The sequence below is a fragment of the Acartia tonsa genome, chromosome 4 (genome assembly GCF_053477335.1).
Source record: "Acartia tonsa isolate MP-2025a chromosome 4, ASM5347733v1, whole genome shotgun sequence".
Classification (NCBI taxonomy): Eukaryota; Metazoa; Arthropoda; class Copepoda; order Calanoida; family Acartiidae; genus Acartia; species Acartia tonsa.
Window position 1 is genome coordinate 39,859,794 of NC_137263.1, and position 19,821 is coordinate 39,879,614.

At 32.6% G+C, this 19,821-nt stretch overlaps 3 protein-coding genes and 1 long non-coding RNA gene across 8 annotated transcripts in view; 3 read left to right on the forward strand and 1 right to left on the reverse strand.

Annotated features, from left to right (window-relative positions):
• Positions 1–10,737, reverse strand: part of Sec5 (exocyst complex component secretory 5) — a 305,887-nt gene extending 295,150 nt beyond the window's left edge. The window contains exon 1 of the mRNA XM_080158076.1: positions 10,727–10,737. The gene's annotated coding sequence lies outside the window, so the exon portion shown is untranslated. The remainder of the gene's footprint in view (positions 1–10,726) is intronic.
• LOC145317145 (DNA ligase 3-like) lies at positions 788–15,048 on the forward strand. The gene is made up of 21 exons (XM_080158074.1): positions 788–864; positions 1,154–1,318; positions 1,837–1,957; positions 2,152–2,216; positions 2,312–2,518; positions 2,894–2,988; positions 3,350–3,551; positions 3,733–4,228; positions 4,503–4,749; positions 4,998–5,070; positions 5,394–5,529; positions 6,204–6,334; positions 6,647–6,792; positions 7,297–7,391; positions 7,607–7,663; positions 8,326–8,593; positions 8,995–9,151; positions 12,944–13,034; positions 13,682–14,025; positions 14,148–14,268; positions 14,688–15,048. The coding sequence occupies exons 1-21, from the start codon at positions 823–825 to the stop codon at positions 14,795–14,797; spliced, it is 3,369 nt and encodes a 1,122-aa protein (XP_080014200.1). The 5' UTR covers positions 788–822; the 3' UTR covers positions 14,798–15,048.
• Positions 10,217–11,504, forward strand: LOC145317159 (uncharacterized). The gene is made up of 3 exons (XR_013878934.1): positions 10,217–10,637; positions 10,978–11,036; positions 11,336–11,504. It is a non-coding gene; the product is annotated as an uncharacterized LOC145317159 (long non-coding RNA).
• A 1,859-nt stretch (positions 15,049–16,907) lies between the features above and the next one.
• Positions 16,908–19,821, forward strand: part of LOC145317162 (uncharacterized) — a 32,720-nt gene continuing 29,806 nt past the window's right edge. For 4 of the 5 annotated variants that reach the window (XM_080158103.1, XM_080158105.1, XM_080158104.1 and 1 more), the window contains exons 1-2: positions 16,908–17,150; positions 19,430–19,544. In XM_080158103.1, the coding sequence (XP_080014229.1) occupies positions 16,948–17,150; positions 19,430–19,544 (318 nt within the window). In that variant the 5' untranslated portion in view covers positions 16,908–16,947. The remainder of the gene's footprint in view (positions 17,151–19,429; positions 19,545–19,821) is intronic. The other variant, XM_080158107.1, reaches the window with a different exon arrangement.

Below are 19,821 nucleotides of genomic sequence, written 5' to 3' on the forward strand. Positions count from 1 at the left end.
AAGAAATCAAATCATAGACTATTTGGTTAGTTTCTTAAGCATCCCCCTATTTAATTTTTTTGTGGGGTGATATAAGTGATTCTTCTACATCCTTCAGTTTACAAAGACTTAAAAACGAACAAAATACTGCTTTTTAATGCGAAATAATGAATTCCGTATTTTATTTCACTGTGTCAATGGCAATGAATTGACCAATGAGAACCTTTGTTGATATTTATAACCAATAGGAAGTTAGTCATGGTAACTTGTCTGCTATTCAAAAGTAAACAAAATAGCAGAAAGGGAAATTTTGTAACGTGTCTGAACATGAATTTTGTAAAAAACATAAATAATTAATCATAGATTACTAATATCATGGTGTAAATTTTAAAACTGTTTGTTTTAAATTCAATCAAAGCTTGTTTTTGTTCCATAATGAACTTGTTTTATTATTATTTTCGTACAAAGATAAGTATAATATTTTGTTTACTTTTTTTATGAGTCAACAAATCACACTTCTTTCATATAAGTTCTTTTATTTTAATACCTAATACATAACAGATTAAAAATGTCAGTCGGTGGATTTTGCATAGATTATGGAAAAAAACAGGTTTATTATTTGTTTTATTAAATCAGCACAGTGCTTAATTTTAATTTGTTCCACGACTTTAAACATTAGCTTATTTGATATTATATTGCAAATAACCCAGATATTAACTATCTTATTAAATCTGAAATCATTATCTGCTATAATATAGAAAACTTTACGTTTTTGTCTTTACAATAACATTTTTCGTATTTGTAAGTATTTTATTTTAATACCTAATACATAACAGATTAAAAATGTCAGTCGGTGGATTTTGCATAGATTATGGAAAAAAACAGGTTTATTATTTGTTTTATTAAATCAGCACAGTGCTTAATTTTAATTTGTTCCACGACTTTAAACATTAGCTTATTTGATATTATATTGCAAATAACCCAGATATTAACTATCTTATTAAATCTGAAATCATTATCTGCTATAATATAGAAAACTTTACGTTTTTGTCTTTACAATAACATTTTTCGTATTTGTAAGTTTTTACTTTAGGAATGATTACTGCCTTTTTTTAGATTGTTACTTCGATAATTATGTAGATATTTGTCCTTGTTTCAACTTTATTTATATTAGGCTGGCTGTAAGAAATGCAAGCAAAAGTTGAAAGTGGGTGAGCTGAGGATTGCCAAGATAACCTCCAACCCATTCAGTGATGAAGGAGTGATGAAGAATTATCACCATGCTGCTTGTCTCTTTCAAACTTTTCTCAATGTTAGGGCAACCACCAAAATAATTGAGGTTGGTCAATGTTATTTAAAGGATTGTACGATGATTAAAATATGAACTCAATATGACTCTATCTATAACACTAATAAAAAATTTTACTAAAATTATTTGTAAGCGTTTCACATGAGTATTGAGTAAAGCCCTTTGAATTTTGTGAACTTAATAATTTACTGATATCCTTTTATTAGGTTTCTCCAGAGATTTAAGGATATTTTTTTAAGTAGGTTAGAGGCTGGCCGTAGAAACCTCAATTTCCAAGCATTTTCAAAATATTTGGAAAATCTTTATGACCCCCAACCAACGATACCTAGGTATCTAAAGGGTAAGACAATGGCAATGACAAAATTACAAAATTAAAAAGTGATTATAAGTTAGTACACTCAATTCAAGGAACTGCCTAACCAATCAAAATCAATAAAAGTCCCTTAAGTTGTTAAGACAACGAATAAGAAAACACCTAAATAAAACTTTGACGCCTAGTGTAATAAATAGCAAAATTTGACTATACCTGACTTAAAAGTAAAATTTAGGAGCCTGGTGACATTGATGGGTGGAGTGATGTCACAGCTGAAGACAAGAAAATTGTTCTTGATTTAATCAAAGATACACTTGTTCAAATAGAGACAAAGAGGTCTGCAACTCCCAAGAAAAGTAAGATATATTTTTGTCCATGATTTAAAAAAAATATTAGGTAGCTAATCTGTTTTTGACAAAATTGGTTTATAATAAGATTGTGATAAAAGTGGCAGATATGTCCTATGCGGATTTGGTTTTAAGAAGTAGTTCAAAGTTTATTCGGTTTTATACAGTGTTATTAGATAAACTAAAAAATAAATGTTTTTTAGAAACTCCCACAAAGTCTGCTGAGAAAACTTCAATACAAAAGCCTAAAAAATCCACCGAAAAAAAGGTAGTTTATATTCTTGGGGATATGATATTTACTATTTAAATATTCGATTTTAAGATTTTAAACTCCAAACACATTCATCTCATTCTGTTTTCAAGAGCCCTGCTACTAAGATAAAGAAAGAGGAACCACCAGAAGAAAAAGTGCAGACAATCCTGAGAGAAAGTGTGAATTCTGATCATCCAGATAATTCTTTCCAACAGTTTCATGTAATTTGTCAAAAAGTTCGGGATAATTCCAGTTATTTAGCGAAGACAGAACTGCTAGCAAAGTTTTTCAAGAAAGGAACACAGGGAACTTTTCAGGTTTGTTTCTAGTAAATTATTTTTTCTTTTATTTCGCTAAATTTTGTGCACATTTTGTCCTGAAATAGAGTTAATCAGACATGGAAATTGTTGAAGATTTGTAAGTATCTTTGGGCATATTTTATATATAAAACTCTTTTGCCTTTTTTGCTTACTGAGATAGATTAAATCGAATCCCCTCCCCCCTCTTAATTAATGGGAGGGGGGGTTGAATAACTCCTTGTAAATAGTTCAAATCCCCCCCCCCCCCAATAAAAAGTTTGAACGTTTTTGATCTTGTCAAAAAAGCCCCTGATCATATAAGTTTAAATATCTAATGCAAAAGTTTCTTTTTAACGTCTTATTTTGTGTAGAGACAAATAGGTATATTTTTAGGGTGATCTTTTGTTGTGGGTAAGATTGATGATTCCTGGTGTTGTTAAACGAGTTTATCATATGCAGAGCAAGCAAATGATAAAGATATTTAGTAGGTAACTGTTTTATACAAAACTTTTTCTATAATTAATTGCCAGATCTTTAGTACAACAGGACAGACAGTTACTTCTATTGCCTTTTAGACATAAAAGAGTTGTCTGCAAAACTTTTCTAAAAGTATAAATATTAAAGATCCTATGTTGATTTTAAATCGCGCACTTCATATGTAACTTTCACAGACTGGAATGTTAGAATAAGTTAGATTTTTTTCTGTTGATGGTTAAATGATAATATATGATCACAGCTTTTTAAAAACTTCATTATTTATTGTATAGGCATAGCATTAAAGAAAAGCACCCAATTAGAAAGCATGTCTTGCTTACAAATATAAAAAATCTAACCTCTTCATTGATATAGAATATTTGATGCCTATGAAGAAGAAATGTTGGAGGACCTCGAGCAAGGAGATGTCGCACAAACTATTTCAACCTTTTTTGAGAAGAGCAAAACAATAGAACCTCTGGAGAAATGTGAATTGAGTCTGCATGATGTGGATCAATACCTGGCAAAATTGTCGGGGGTTACCAAGGAGGAAGATCAGCAACATGTACTTCAAAAGGTAAGGTCTATGCAAGCAAGGGCTAAAATTGTCCATATGAATCAGAGCACTAGAGACATTTTCAATGAAATTACTGCAATAACAATTCTCGGTATTATTATTAGAATCTTTTCTTGTTGTGTTATATTCTGTAGTATAAATGCTCAAATAAAATAAAAAATAATGAAACATTTTTCTTCAGGTGACCAAAAGATGTACAGCAGAGGATCTTAAAATGTTTATTCGTCTTCTGAAAGGTGATCTCCGCATTCAGAGCGGCCCCAAACATATCCTTGAGGCTCTGCATCCAGACGCACACGAAGCCTTCAATTCTTCAAGAAACATTGACAAGGTCATAGAAAGGGTCATAGAACTAAGAGAAAGCGGGAATCCTGGAGGAAAACTTGATGTTGGAGCCGCCCTCATGCAGCCTGTTCAACCAATGCTTGCGGCTCCCTGCAAATCTATAGACATTGCCTTTCAAAAATGTCCCAACGGTATCTTTAGCGAAATTAAATATGATGGGGAACGAGTTCAAGTTCACAAGCAAGGTTCTGAATTTAGGTACTTCTCGCGCAGTCTAAAACCTGTAATGCCACACAAAGTCAAGCATTTCAAGGAGTTCATTCCAAAAGCTTTTCCCAAAGCAGTTGATCTTATTCTTGATGCTGAAGTCTTGCTGGTTGATAATCAAACAGGTTAGTCACAATTTGTCCTTAACCATTTATAATTCTTTTGAGGAGGATTTATATTATTATAAAAAGTAAGTAGATGTATTTCTGGTAAGGTATCATTTATGACTTGACCAATTATCCCACAATTTTTAAGAATGTTTAGTAGGTATTGGGCAAGGGGGGAGTGGGTACAATAGAGATACCAATGGCCATGGTCAATGAAAAAAATACTCCCCCCCCCTAAACAAATTATTTAACTTACTAACTAATTAGGTACCCACTGAACTCACTTATTTAGGAAATCCTCTACCATTCGGCAGCCTGGGTATTCACAAAGGCTCAGATTTCAAGGATGCTGATCCATGCCTCTTCATTTTCGATTGTATCTTCTACAATGGAGAGAACTTGATGAACAAACCATTGAAGGAGAGAAGAAACTTTCTGATGGACAACATGGAGGAGGTGGGCAACAGGATCAAGTTCTCTGAGATCAAGGAGATCAGGAAGAAGGATGAGTTGGCCGAAATGATTAAAGATACTTTCAGGTAAAAAAAAACATTCTTCTTTAGACTTATAAACAAAGACGTGATAATAAAGGTCATAGTTAGTCTCAAATGATTTATAGTGGCCTTATTTAAAGAGAATCCCAAAATGTAATAAATATGAAAAAAAATACTTCACGATTTCAGTTGTTTTTGTAGTTTGACTTCGTATTAATTACGATATTTTTATCTGTCTCCCTAACAATGTCATTTTAGATTTTATTTTTATAAAATATTTTTTTTATTTTTAGAAAAGGATTGGAGGGCTTAATGATCAAGGATAAGAAATCAATTTATGAACCAGGGAAACGACATTGGCTGAAGGTATTGAATTTTTAGTAGTAAAGATTTATGATTTTCTTTGTCTGTCAGTCCGTAACTTTACGGGGGGGGGGGGGAATACTAGATGTATAAGACTGATAGTTGTCTGATTTTTGTGAAAATTTCCGATATCCATGAGCATCCAGTGTATATTTTACTTGATCCGTTGGTCCATCAGTTTTGCAACAAAAAGGTCTGAAGGGGAAAAAAGATAGTGTGAGACTGAGCAATGAATGTATTGTAAATAATATGTATAGTGTATACCTTATATGATATGATATATTTTGTTATATGTTGATTATTTTATATTGCATGTATTGATTTAGATAAAGAAGGATTACCTGAACGAGGGAGCAATGGCTGACTCAGCTGATCTTGTGGTGCTGGGGGGCTGGTACGGAACTGGACAAAAGGGAGGACTCATTTCCATATTTCTAATGGGCTGTCAAGACACCAGGACAGGTAATATTAATCCAGAAAAGGTGACTTTTCACATATAATCTGGGAGGATACAAACTTTCGTTGAAAGTGAAGAACATGCAATTTCATATTTATCCCTTAGTTAAAGTTAAAAACTAAAGGTCAAAGGAACTCACATAAAAAAGAGTTACAGCACTGAAATTTGGTATGGCAGTTGCTTTAAAGAGGTACAATATGGAACTGTGAAGAAACGGCGGCAGGCCCGCTGCTATCGCCGAATTGTTTTTATTCGGGAAACGACGGCAGCGTCGGTTTCACCAACTTTTCTTTACAGTTCCACATTGTACCTCTTTAAAGCGACTGTCATACCAAATTTCAGAGCTGTAATTCTTTTTTAAGTTGAATTCTTGTAGTTTTGGTTTCAAAAAGTGTCACAACCGCCCCCTCCCTTTTATGTTTATTAGTAGGTCCTAGTCGCAAAGCACTAGAATCTATTTAATATCAGACAACCAGATTTTCATTTGCACGATATTTGTCTGCAAGATAAAGATTCTCTGGTATAATTTAAAAATCATTCCGTCTCTCTACTTTTAAATTACGCGCTTTGTATCATTTAAACGTCTCTGGTATGACGTATTGGAGGTTTAGACTCGAACCCGACAACAGCATAGCGATTTTTTACCATTTTCGCTACAATGCCGCGGATTTGTGTTTAGGTAAATGGTGCACAGTGTCGAAGGTTCACACAGGACACGATGATGCCACCCTGGAGAGGCTGCAGGAGGAACTCGCACCAAACATGGAGAAGATTAAGGGTGATCATACAAGGATGCCCTCCTGGATCAAGGTAGAATTTGATAATCTTATTATTTTTGTTATAACACAGGACCTTATTAAATTGGTTTGTAAGTTGAAAAAAATATTATTTTTGTAATATAAAAAGACAGATAAATTTAGTTTTTATAGATTCTAGCCTTTAAAAGGGGGGCGGGGGTGGAGTGTAAATATAGGGGGCAGTGTCTTTTCCAGGTCAAAATGATATTTATCTCTAATGGGAAGTAGAAATGTAAATCATGCCCAACCATGACTAATATTAGGATTTTCTGACATAGCTAGAGTTCCTGTCGTACATGAGACTTTACATGCAAAAAAAATTTAGGCCAACAGGACAATGGTTCCGGACTTTGTAGTGAAGGACCCCAAGAAATCCCCTGTGTGGGAGATCACGGGGGCCGAGTTCAGCAAGGCAGAGATACACACAGCTAATGGCATTTCCATCCGCTTTCCAAGGGTCACCAGGATAAGGTACATTGCTATTTAAGGATATCCATATTTTACTTTTGTGGGGTGGTGGGGAGATGAGAATTTAAAATTTTAAGGACTTCTTAAATTAGCTGGGGGGGGGGGGGGGGGGATAAATTGGCTGAAATATACTTAATCTGTTAAATATACTGAGTTTTAATCTTAAAGAATTTTGGGGGGGATGTTGTTACCTCCTATACAAACAGTTTGGACGTTCGTTTATTGGAAAAAAGTTTCTGTTGTAGATCACCTTTATCAAGAGGGAAGGTAACCCCTGGTCCACATATATTGAGCCCTAACTCCTTCATGTTATTTTTTAAGTTGTGGTTGTTTTCTTTCAGGGACTGGGGTTTTTTAATCCCTCTATAGTGATAACTTTAAACCATGGTTTAACCACTAGGGATATTTCCTAAAAAAAAGAACCACAAAAATAGGAACACGTATTCTTTTGCTGTTATTTGTATTTGTAGATTAACCATTTTCATTCTAATTATATTTTAATGTTAGGGATGATAAGACAGCAGAAACAGCAACTAATCTGCAAGAGTTGGAAAATCTCTACACAGCTTCTAAACAACATATGGACGTTGATCTTGATATAGGTATATTTGTTAGACTAGCGTCCATTGTGTAAATAATCCTTTAAGTTATAAAAATACAAAACTTGCCCTTCAAAGTTCGCAGAGCATTGTCAGTTTTTAATCTCAAAGACTTTTTTTGTTCTTTATTCATAAGAAATTGTTTTTAGCATGTTAATGCTTCGCTTCTCATGGACATAATTGCCCTTGTTAACTTGTTAAGCCGTTGGATTTTTTAGATGACAAAGAGGAAGAAATGCCAGATAAAAGTCCAAAAAAGAAAAAGGAAAAGAAAGGTAATATAATTTTTAAAATCCGGATATTATAGGGTTTAAAACTTTAGAGGTAATTTTTTATCTAGATTTATATTAACTTTTATAAATCATCAATGCCGTTTATTCTTGTTAGAACATAGGCCACGCATAATGGTTCTCCAATCTTCTTTGGATTGGGCACGATTTGAGGCATCACTGAGAGATAAGATTTTCCTATCTTCCATTTCAAGTTTTAAGATTTTTTGGATAGGCCTCCAGGTTCCGGAGCTCCAGGCCTCCAGGTGGTCTCTGTACAGGTAAAAAAGGAAAGAAAAAAAACTTAAGTTACAAATCAACTTATAAAACAAAATATGCATTTTTTCCCTCAAATATGTGAATAATATTAAAAAATGCATATTTTGTTTTATAAGTTGAACTAAAACTTTAAAAAAAAAAAAATCATTTTCACCTGTACAGAGACCACCTGGAGGCCAAGCTCCGGAACCTGGAGGCCTATTCAAAAAAATCTTAAAACTTCTTGTAATTTATCATATAAGAATGATTTTACCATTAATAACCTATCCTCTCAGTCCAAAGATAAAGCCTAGGTGCCAGGTTTACGCAAATGTGTCAAAACTTCCCCCCTCCCTCTCTTAATAGTAGGATAATTGCAAAATTGAGCTTAAGCTAACATTTATTTTTAGAAAATGGTGAAAACTCTAAGAAAAGAAAACTGGACGACTCTGGCGAAATTGAAGAAAAACGGCGCAAGCACAGCTTTCAGCTTACTGAACAAGTCGGAGATCTGTTTACCTGTCCATCCAGCTCCAGTCTGGCACACTGTATCAGCAAGGACTGTAGACTGGGCAAGGGTATTGCCAAGATTTTCAAAGACAAGTTTGGCAGGATTAAAGATATTGAAAATTGTAAAGCTGGTGTTGGTGGACTGGCGACACTTAAGGATCAAAACAGGTTAAAGTAATTTTTCATTAGACAACATTATATCATGACAAAACTCACTCACCTTGTCATTATAAGAAGCTTGATTTCTGAAAGCATGATTTGAATTAAGATCTTTTTGATACACCCAATGAAACATTTACATAGACAAATAGAATGACATTATGACGTCCTTTATTATGTAGATTATCTTTGTACTTTGACTTTGTATATGACATTGACTATATATGAAGTAGATGAACAGCTGATTTATCTATGTACATTAAACTTTGTAATCTTTGATGTTGTTCAGGTTCACCTAAACATGGACTTTATTAATGAATAGCACAACAGTTGTGCCATTAAAGGTTATCTTTTCTAATAGGTGTAATTTAACCTTGTATCCTGGGTATTTAACTAGTTGGAATTTGCAGGTATATTTACAATCTGGTGACAAAAGAAAAGTACAGTGACAAGCCAACATATGACAGCATGCGCTACTCACTGGAGAAAATGCGGGAGCACGCAGGTCAACATGGCGTCAAGGAGATTGCTATGCCTAGAATTGGTTGTGGACTGGATGGTCTACAGGTACAGTCATGGTTTTTTTTTATCAAGGGGAATGGTTTTATTTCTGGCATCAATAAGGTATACCTAGCCAACAAATGAAATAAATCTATGATAATATTTGAGGGCAGATAAAAATGGCATCAATTCTACTATGCGTTGCCCCTCCCCCCAACGACAGCTGAAAATCATGTACAGGTTTCGTGTTTTTTTCTCGAATTAATTTTGTTGTTGGTATTTGCTGCTTTGAGGCACTTAAAAGTTTAGCATCGTATGCCCAACATTTTTTATGTATTTTTTTGCCTTTGCTTTTTATATCTACAAAAAAATATTATTTATTATAATTACCTCTGTTATTGGTTTAAGTGTGATGGTTGCTAAGAAACAAATATCTTAATGATGAAAACAAGATACAATAGTTATTTCTTTCATCGTATTATAAACCGCTTTCCGCGAATATAGAATGTACAATTATAAGATTAAAACTAGTTTTAATCTTATGATTGTACATTTTTATATTCGCAGAAAGCTGGATAATGATATAATACGATGCTAGACATAGTTTTTTCGTATGGATGAGAACCGGTTCCTATCCACCGGATTCGAATGAATACGAGAATAGTTATTTATCATATTTTCGTAATATTGTGAATGCGAGAAAGGATTTTAAAATTATTTCAACAATTTTGGTCATGTGATCAAAAATTTGAATTGTCTGTCTACTTTTGCCCCCCTGTGGGGGCGAAGTAGGTGGAAATTAAAATTTTTGTCACTTGACCTTAATATTGCTGAAATAAATTTAAATTACCTTTATTTTATTAACAATATTGCTAAAATATTATACTTGGTTTTGTTGGATTTAAAACTCTGTCTTAAAAACTCAAAACTGATATAATACATATCACAAGGGTTAATTATACTGGACGTCCATTGGTTAATTGGTTATCTGTGCCTTTCTTTCCCTCTTTTTTCTCTCTTTTTGTCTCTTTCTGTCAGTTTCCTTTTCCACTCCCTCCCCATACCCCATCTCATTCTCTCTTTCACTTACCCCTGTTCTTGAAAATAAAATGATCAACTAAAAATTTATTACCCATTTGTTCCCTGATTTCTGAAGTTGTACGACAGATAACCTAACTATTGCAAAAGCTATTTTCAGCTACTACGGTCAAAGGGAAAAGCTGAAAGGAAGGGGGGGGGGAGTATAATAGTTCGTCTATTAATCCCCAACGCCCCCCCCCCTACCCATAGTATAAGTCCTCCCTTTTTTTAATTGGAACTTCATTTAATAAAACGTAAAAAAGCTTAATTTGTGAAAACTAAATTTTTATTTTTTTAGAAGTTTGAAGCTTTTTTAACTAGTAGTAAATATTTAGATAGGATGAGGGTGACACGTACAAAATCGGAAACTAAGATTCAGCTGACCTCTAAAGTTTTTAAATTTAATGTACGACAATGTTTATTGATTTAGTATTCATTTGAACATTGGTGAAGACGGAGGTTATGTCAAAACGTAGGTATTTTATTCAGTGTTATTCTATTATATAAAGTAGATTGTTTTTTTTGCCTGAAGCTAATTATCTTAAAAAAATGCTCGTTCGATTAAATTGCACTTTTTAGGGAAGCTTTATAAATGTCTTGTACTATTACATAAATTAGTAATGTTTTTTGTCTGATACTTATGATCTCAGAAATAACTGGTCCGAATGTTCTTTTTTTCAGGGTAACTTTACATAGGTCCTGGGATGGTTTTAAGCCATTTTTTTCTGTCCATTCTTTGTACATGGAATCTTGGGGGCGCAGCTATTATTATTAATATTTTATAAGAAATATAATTATATCAAATATTTTAGGCTTGTCAGAAAACTTGAATCGACCATTGTTTGCTGTGAGTGTTTGCTGTGTTTGCATGGTAAGTTTTTTTAAAATCTAGAAGCTTTTCTATAATGCCCGTTTGTTCATTCGTCTGTATATCACTTCAAATGTTTGTCCACATCTGTCTGTTTGTTAATCTGTATCCGTAAGTCTCTGTCCGTGTGTCTGCCTGACGGACTTTCCATTGGTCTGTACATCAATTTTAACATATTTAGAAATGTTATAATTGTCCTATAAATATTAAACTTGTGATTTTAAAATTGGGAAGATTAATGCGTTAATAGAAAGACAAATAGATTTTATTACCAACATAACAAAATAATTGTTATATTTTAGGAGAATTAGCTTCCTTCTATTCTGCCTGTAATTGGTTGTGTAAAAGTCCCTTGGAGATGTGGCAACAATTGTGGTGTCTGCTTGAAAAATTACACATGAAGAAATCAACTGTTTACATTATATATATTTTGTTAAATGTTTACCTTAAAATAAATGTTAATTTAATTTATACGTGTATTTATAAAATTTTTGTTTGGCAAACCTACTCTATAACTCGAGTTTTCCTGAATGTTTAAACTTTTGTTAGTTTTAAGTGTAATGTTTTAAAAGATTCAGTGAGCGTCAGGGGGGGGGGGTCGAGGGGGGTTTCCCCCCTCAGGGAAAGGGGGGTTGAGGGGGGTCTCCCCCCTTCAGAAAAAGCTTGGGCTTTGTCTGTAACAAAAAATATACCCCAAAATAATTTAGGTGCATCTTTTTTTAATGTTGGAATACTATGTTTTTTTAATCCTAGAATCAACCAATAAGAAATAGGCATAATATAGAAAAAGTTAGGAATAGAAATTATTTGTTTTGTATAAATTCCTTTTTTAAAATAAGAAATTTCATAATTGTGTAATGTTGGAAAAAATATTATTTTTTAACAATCCTGATGTCAACCAATAAGAAATAGGCATGATGTAGTAAAAGTTTGGAATAAAATTTTTTTTTATCAAGTCCTTTCTTTAAAATATGAAATTGTATAATTATGAAAATGTTGGAAAATATATTATTTTTTTTTTAAATCCTGATGTCAACCAATAAGAAATAGGCATGATGTAGTAAATTTTGGAATAAAAATTATTTTTTTTTATAAATTCCTTTTTCAATACATGAGACTTTATAATTATGAAAATGTTAGAACATTTTTTTATTCTTTTTAAATTCTGATGTTGACCAATAAGAAATAGGCATGAGGTAGTAAAAGTTTGGAAAAAAATTATTCTTTTTTTATCAATTCCTTTATTTTAGAATATAACACTTTAATTTTGATAATGTTGGAATAAAAATTATTGTTTTCTAAATTTTTATGATAACATGCCTATATCTTATTGGTTAATAGTAAAATTTAAAAAGAATAATATTTATTCCAGTATGAAGAGAAATAATTTGGAAAAAAAATAATTTTCTTTCCTAATATTTATTATTCCAATATGCCTAGAATTAATTTTGAAAAAAAATGATTTTCTTTCTCGTATTATTTGAATTTGTGGATAGGAACCGGTTCTCATGAATACGAAAAAACTATGTCTAGCATCGTATTATATCCAGTTTTCTACGAATATAGAAATGTACAATCATAAGATTAAAACTATTTTTTTTTAGCCGGTGCCTTCGGCACCACGGGGCTAAAAAAACTAGTTTTAATCTTATAATTGTACATTCTATATCCGCGGAAAGCCGTTTATAATACGATACGAGAAATAACTATTCCCATATTTTTATTCCTTTTTCTTATTGGATGTCATTTTATGTCCAATAAGAGACTAGTGTTTAAATATTTTAAAGGTTATTATTGTATTTATTTTGAATATGATAATAGCAACATTATCTCATTAAATACAATAAAAGAAGTTATAATTCAGTTACCAGTACATTAAATCTAGTTTTGAATTAAAATGTTTGATTTAGTGGCCAGCTGTAAGAACCTTGTTAAAGAATATTTTCCAAAATGAGGATATAAAATTGGTTGTTTATACACTGGACGCTCAGAATAATACAGGTATGAAAAACATTAAAATTGAATTCAATAATAATAGGTCAATAATAACCTAAATTAAAAAGAACAATAAACTGTGACACAGCGATATGTTTAAACAGTTTGACGAATAGGCGTATGGACATTACCAGAGGATTTTTTTGACAAGTCAAATGATATACCTATTTAACTTTGCATTTAGCGAAAGATTTATTATATATTTTTTTCATTAAAGCAAAAAGAAATTTTATTCTTTGTACACTTTATAAAATTTACTAGCGGCTTCGCCCCTAGCCTCTAGGGGCTTTGCCCCAAAAGGTTTAATCAAACCAATTTTTCATATTTTAGATTAAAAGAAAAAATTTTAAAAAAAAATTTTGGGGGGGGAAATTTTTTTTTTTTTGGGGGGGGGGGGGTAGTCGACCCCACCATTTTAATTTTAGTTTTAAAAAGAAAAAAAAATTTTTGGAGGGGGAGGTATTTTTAATTTTTTGCGGGGGGTTCGGGGTGTCCCACCCCCCAAAAAAATAGTTATAAACCTTCCCGGGACATATGAGAAGCTACCCTGTAAAGGAGAACCCGATCGGTTCAGCGGTACAAACAAACAGACACACAGACAAACAGACAGACATCGTTCTACTTTGTATTATAGATATCTTTTATAACCATAGGCGAATCAACAGAAAAAGAAAAGTCAGAGAAGAACAAACAAGCCTCAGTTAAGGACTTCTTTAAGAAATCCGACAGTGACAAGAAGCCAACAGAAAATAAAGATAAATCATACAAAGAGTCCAGCGAATATAAAAATAAATCAAACAAAGAGTCCAATGATTCTAGAGATAAGTCATACAAAGAGTCTAATGGATCCAGAGATAAATCATACAAAGAGCCTAGAGAAAAGAAAAAAGACAGGGATGGCGAAGAAAAGAGCCCTGATAAAAAGTCTCGCAGGGTAGATATTGGCCACGGATACAAAGTTCTGGATCCTCTTCCAGATGTATTTAAAAATTTAAAGGTATAAAGATTTTTTTAAAATCGCTTATTTTTTCTCTATATCATATCATTTTAATATAAAATATTTTTTTTGCTGCTGGTGAAACCGGTTTTAGGCCTGAGATTAAATTAGTACCTGTTTAGATTTTTATTCCTGATGAATGTGAAGAATATGAAAGATTAAGACGAACAGTCCTGGGATTTGCTGGAACTGTTGTCAATGATTTGGATAACCAGGACCTGACACATATTGTGTATAGTAAAGGTATTTTTGTGACGTTTCTTAAAAGAAGTAATTTTTAAAGAAGACCCAATGGACTAACATTATTTTTACTACATTGAAAACCTCCTGAAGAGCTGCTCCATGTTTGTCTGTCCATTCTATGAATATGAATGAAGTAACCCTTTGTATCAAAGTCAGGAATAAGGTATAACCAACAAGCGAAATAAATCTTAAATTATATTTGGGGGCAAATGGAGAGGTCGTCAATTTTACGATGTGTTGCCTCCCAATGACAGCTGATAAACACGTATAGGTTTCTTGATTTTTCCAAATTAATTTCATTTTGGTGTAAGCTGTCAAAGTGGTACTGAGGGCTATATTCAATTCATACAAAGACGTAAGGTTTTAAGGAAACTAATATTGTGATTATGTAATTTTAAAAATTCATTTTGTCCTTTCAGGTTCCCGTTTACCAGGACGAAGCAATGTCCACCATGTTTCTCTGCCTTGGATCCTTCATTCAATCAAGCTTCAAAAATTACAACCAGAAAAATATTATGTTTATACCTAATTTAGAATTGTGTGATAGGGTGAATGATTATTTTTAAAAAATAATTTTCACAAATTATTTTAGAAGTCCATCTTTATATAGCATTACGGACCAAACGGACGGACATTTATAATTATTTAACAAATTAACAGCTATGATAATCTTTATTGTGATAAAAAGTATGTATTATAAATTATTGTTTTCTACTTGCAAAATATTGAATGTTAAAAATTGTATTATTGTATTTGATTGATTAAATTATTTTTTTAATATTTGTTTTTTAATTATTTTTTAAAAATTTAAATTGATTGTGATAAATACACAAATTCATCATATTGGGACATTTATATAAATGAACGCAGTTAAAAATAAAAATATAATAATGTAATTAACAAACTAAAATAACATATTTCATGTACAGTAAGAAACCGGTTTTAAAATGTAAACAAAAATCGTTAGTTACAATAAAACCTTCAAGATAGTAGTTGGCCAAAAAGTGTACAAGAATAGTTATTTCTCGTATCGTATTATAAACGGCTTTCCGCGGATATAGAATGTACAATTATAAGATTAAAACTAGTTTTTTAGCCCCGTGGTGCCGAAGGCACCGGCTAAAAAAACTAGTTTTGATCTTATGATTGTACATTTCTATATTCGTAGAAAACTGGATATAATACGATGCTAGACATAGTTTTTTCGTATTCATGAGAACCGGTTCCTATCCACCGGATTCAAATGAATACGAGAAAATATTTTTCTTAGTTTGGAGTTTATTCTGAATTTAGTGTCACGTATATATACCTCGTGCATAGTTGCTTTCTAAGAAACATTCACTCATTCGTTGGCCGATCGTTATAAAATTTAAGGTTAAATAGTGAAAAGATTCATTGTTAATTTGCAATGACTAGGATGACAACATTTATAAAGTAGCAATGTAATATCGCATCGTAATATAGTCAGTTTTCCGCGGATAGTAAAATGAAAAATTACAAGATAAATTCCAGTTTTAATCGCCCCGATGTGTCTTGTATTGATTTTGTGATATTTTTTAATTATATGATTCCATATGTATGATAAGATACATGATTTTTCAGTGTGGCTTAGAACCAAGGGGGGGGGGGGGAAGTTTTGACACATTTGCGTAAACAGTGAGTATAGGCTTTATCTTTGGACTGAGAGGATAGGTTATTAGGGATAAAATCATTCTTATATGATGAATTTTCCCAAATTTTAAGATTTTTTGGATATGCCTCCAGGTTCCGGAGCTCCAGGCCTCCAGGTGGTCTCTGTACAGGTAAAAATAAAAAAAATTTTTTTTTAAGAGTTAGAAGTCAACTTATGAAACAAAATATGCATTTTTCTTCTAACATGTGAATAACATTAAAAAATATGCATATTTTGTTTCATAGGTTGACTTCTAACTCTTCAAAAAAAAATTTTTTTTTAATTTTTACCTGTACAGAGAGGACCTAGGGGCCTGCAGCTCCTGAACTTGGAGGCCTATCCAAAAAATCTTAAAACTTGGGAAAATTCATCATATAAGAATGATTTTATCCCTAATAATCTATCCTCTCAATCCAATGATAAAGCCTATACTCACTGTTTACGCAAATGTATCAAAACTCCCCCCCCCCCCTTTTTATCGGACATTAATTGGTTTCGTATCCACACTGGAAAACTATTTTCAAAATACAGCAATTCAGATGATAGACGAGGTGAGTCATTGAGTAGAAGTTATGTTAAATTGTCAGATGAATCTCCATGGCAATATTATTACTTTAGAAACAGCCCAGAAAATACACTTTCGAATCCTAAAGACGTTTGATATCAAGTAATACAGTTAGACTGACTGGCTAAGAAAGTAGAAGTGGTGTAGATGCTAATTGGTCAGCGAAATCTTTTACAATTCGGCCATTTATTTTAGGTAACAGCCGAGTAAATCAATTTCCTTCCATAGAATTTCAGTTTCGTTCGAGCCAAATAAGATTTATAATTAATACTACCTAAGGAGAATTTTATAAATAAATTCGTCTACCTAAAATACCAGAGTAAATCAGATTATGTACTGGATAAGTGAGTTATAGAGTAGCCTCGCTTATAAAACAAGGATGAATGAAAGTGCATCAACCCCTTTTAATCAACTAAACTTTAGATTACAGAGAACATTAATTATGCCTAAATATACCTCATCACGTGATTATGATGATGAATCAGATGACAATCACTATGGATCAGCTGATGATGACTATGGATCAGCTGATGGTGACAATGAATCAGCTGACAGTGACAATGAATCAGCTGACAGTGAACATGGATCCGCTGATGATGTGGTTGTACCTGACTCTGGCTGCCCTGTGGCAAAACTTCTGTGCTGGTTAGTTACTTTATCAATTCACTAGTGGTTTCGCCCCTAGAGGTCTGTAGTAGGGTTGGGCCGGATATCCGGCCGGATACCGGATATTGAAACTATCCGGCCGGATATCCGGCCACACCGGATATTGAAACTATCCGGTCGGATATCCGGCCCAACCCTAGTCTGTAGGGGCACTTGAGGAGTGGAGAGTCGAATTTGATATCCCCAATTTATAATTTTAGATTTTATTTAAGAAAAAGCACAGTGGGATCTTTTGCCAAAAAAACGGGACATTAAGGGTAGACAAAAGTAAACATCAATAAAAAAGCTTGTATTTGACGAAATGATGTAATTTCTTTTGCTTTAACTAAAAAAATAACATAAATTTTGCTCCTGTTAACTTCTAATGTGCATTTGGTAAGTACGTCTGGCGGTTTTGGAGGAGCGAAGCTACCCTATTTTTAAAAAATCTATAAACCTTCATAACTTTAGTTAGGATAGGAATATTTTATCAAAATAAACGTCTATGTAAATATTTCTTCAATGTAAACAATGTTTGTGAACATGAATATAGCGTCAGGTGCACCCAGTTCGAGTCCCGGCATTTTTAGGTAGGTCCAGTATAAGTAAAATAGGACACTAATAAGGCATGTTTTCTAATGTTTTTTTTACAGATATAAACAACAATAACATAATTTTCAAAACACTTTTGATTTTGTGTTAATACCTTTATTCTAAGTCTAGCTATCTTCATTTCAAGTTTGTATAAGAATATAAACATAATTGCTTATATTATATTCTCTCTCAAACGTATATTTCTCTCTCTCTCTCAGACGCATATATAATGTTTTTGCAATATTATAATTAATCCCCGAATTTGAATTTCTAGGGAACCAAAACCAGTTAGAAATACAATTTTTTTCAGAACACATGAAATTTAGCAAATTTAATTGTTAAAATAAAAGTATTAAAAGTCATCTTGTTCCCTTAAATGTCCATTAAAACCGCGAGAACGGCAAAAATCGTTAAAAATCACATCTACGGCGGCAAATAACGGCGAAACAGTTGGCCGGAGGCAAATAATGCATAAGGAAAGAAAGTTCCGCCTCAAAAAGTTAGAAAACATTGCAGAGATGACTTTGGGCTCTAAAATGACTCCTTCCCCCTCTAACGAGGGAAAATTTCAAATTAACAAGAACGAAATTGTTTAAACCATGCAATGTAAAATGCTCAATTACTCAAAAACGGCCGGGAGGCCCCAGGTTATGAAAACTGTTTTAAACACAATACATGTTGCATATTAATATTATTATTGCAAAACCCGGGGCATTTCTGGCCGTTTTTGGGTAAAATGGAGAAAACTGATTTTTTGGGGTTAAAAATCTTAATATTTTTGGTGAAATTTTCTCACAAAATGTCAATTTACACCACCAAAAAAATATTTTTTTAAAATTTTTCTTTAGACATTGGTACAGGTATCTGAAAAGTACCTCAATCAAAAATTATTTTCATAAGATGAACATAAATGTATTTTTTGTTGCTTTGAAAAAATTGTGTAAAAAAATCTGGAAAATCATCAAAACTGAAAAGAAATTTTTCACTACCTTTTTTAAAAATGGCATAAATCCGCCAAAAATGAATATTTTTTAAAAATTTCTTTTCTAGCTGTCTACTTACAGCCATTATTAATTCCTAGGATAGATAAAAGTCAATTTTAAATTTTTTGGATGTCCCACTGTGAAAAGTAGAAAATTTTTTTGAAGGGGGTTAATTTTTTTCTAGGGGCGATTTCTCTTGGGAGGGTGGTGGTACCCTCCCCAAAAATAGTTATAAACCTTCCTGGGACCTATGAGAAGATTTTATTTAAGAAAAAGTAGAAAATTTTTTTTGAAGGGGGGGTAATTTGTTTCTAGGGGCAATACTCTTGGGAGGGTGGTGGTACCCTCCCCAAAAATAGTTATAAACCTTCCCGGGACCTATGAGAAGCTACCCTGTTAAGGAGAACCCGATCGGTTCAGCGGTTAGCGAGATCATTTGGTACAAACAAACAAACACACATCCTGTTACTTTATTATAAGAATCATTTCCACGATATAAGTTGAATACTAATGAAGCAAAGACATCGAACCATTTATAGAATGAATTCCACCTGTTATGAACCAATAAAATATTCCCTACTCTTAAATAAAAACTAAAATAGAAGCAGTAATTACATTTATAATGCATTTAGGGTAGGTAGTGATTCGCATCCCTTTTACTTTGAGACATTTGATAATATTGAAAAAACTTTTTCGTTTTAGGCCAAATTCTATTTCGTTCAAAGACATAATAGTTGAAGTAAAAAACAAAATTGAAATCGGAGACCTAATAAGAAATGGTGCCAAATCAAAGCAGAAAGCCAGTGAGAACAACCAGGTTACGTTTTACATGTCTATTTTACCAGAATTTTCAAACATACAGTGCTTTCAAATAAATTAAAGGTTGAACACTGAAAAACCCTCAACCCTATTTTTAAAATAAATGCAAAATCCCTGTGGAGGGCCTTAAACTATGTATGGCTACCCTGTACCCAATATAACCTACCCTAAAGTAAAAAACTACCATTTAGCCTCTAATGGGCTTCACCAACCCCTGAGGAAACCAGAGAAAGAAGATTTGTTTTTAACAAGATATCATTCAGATCTTCAGAATA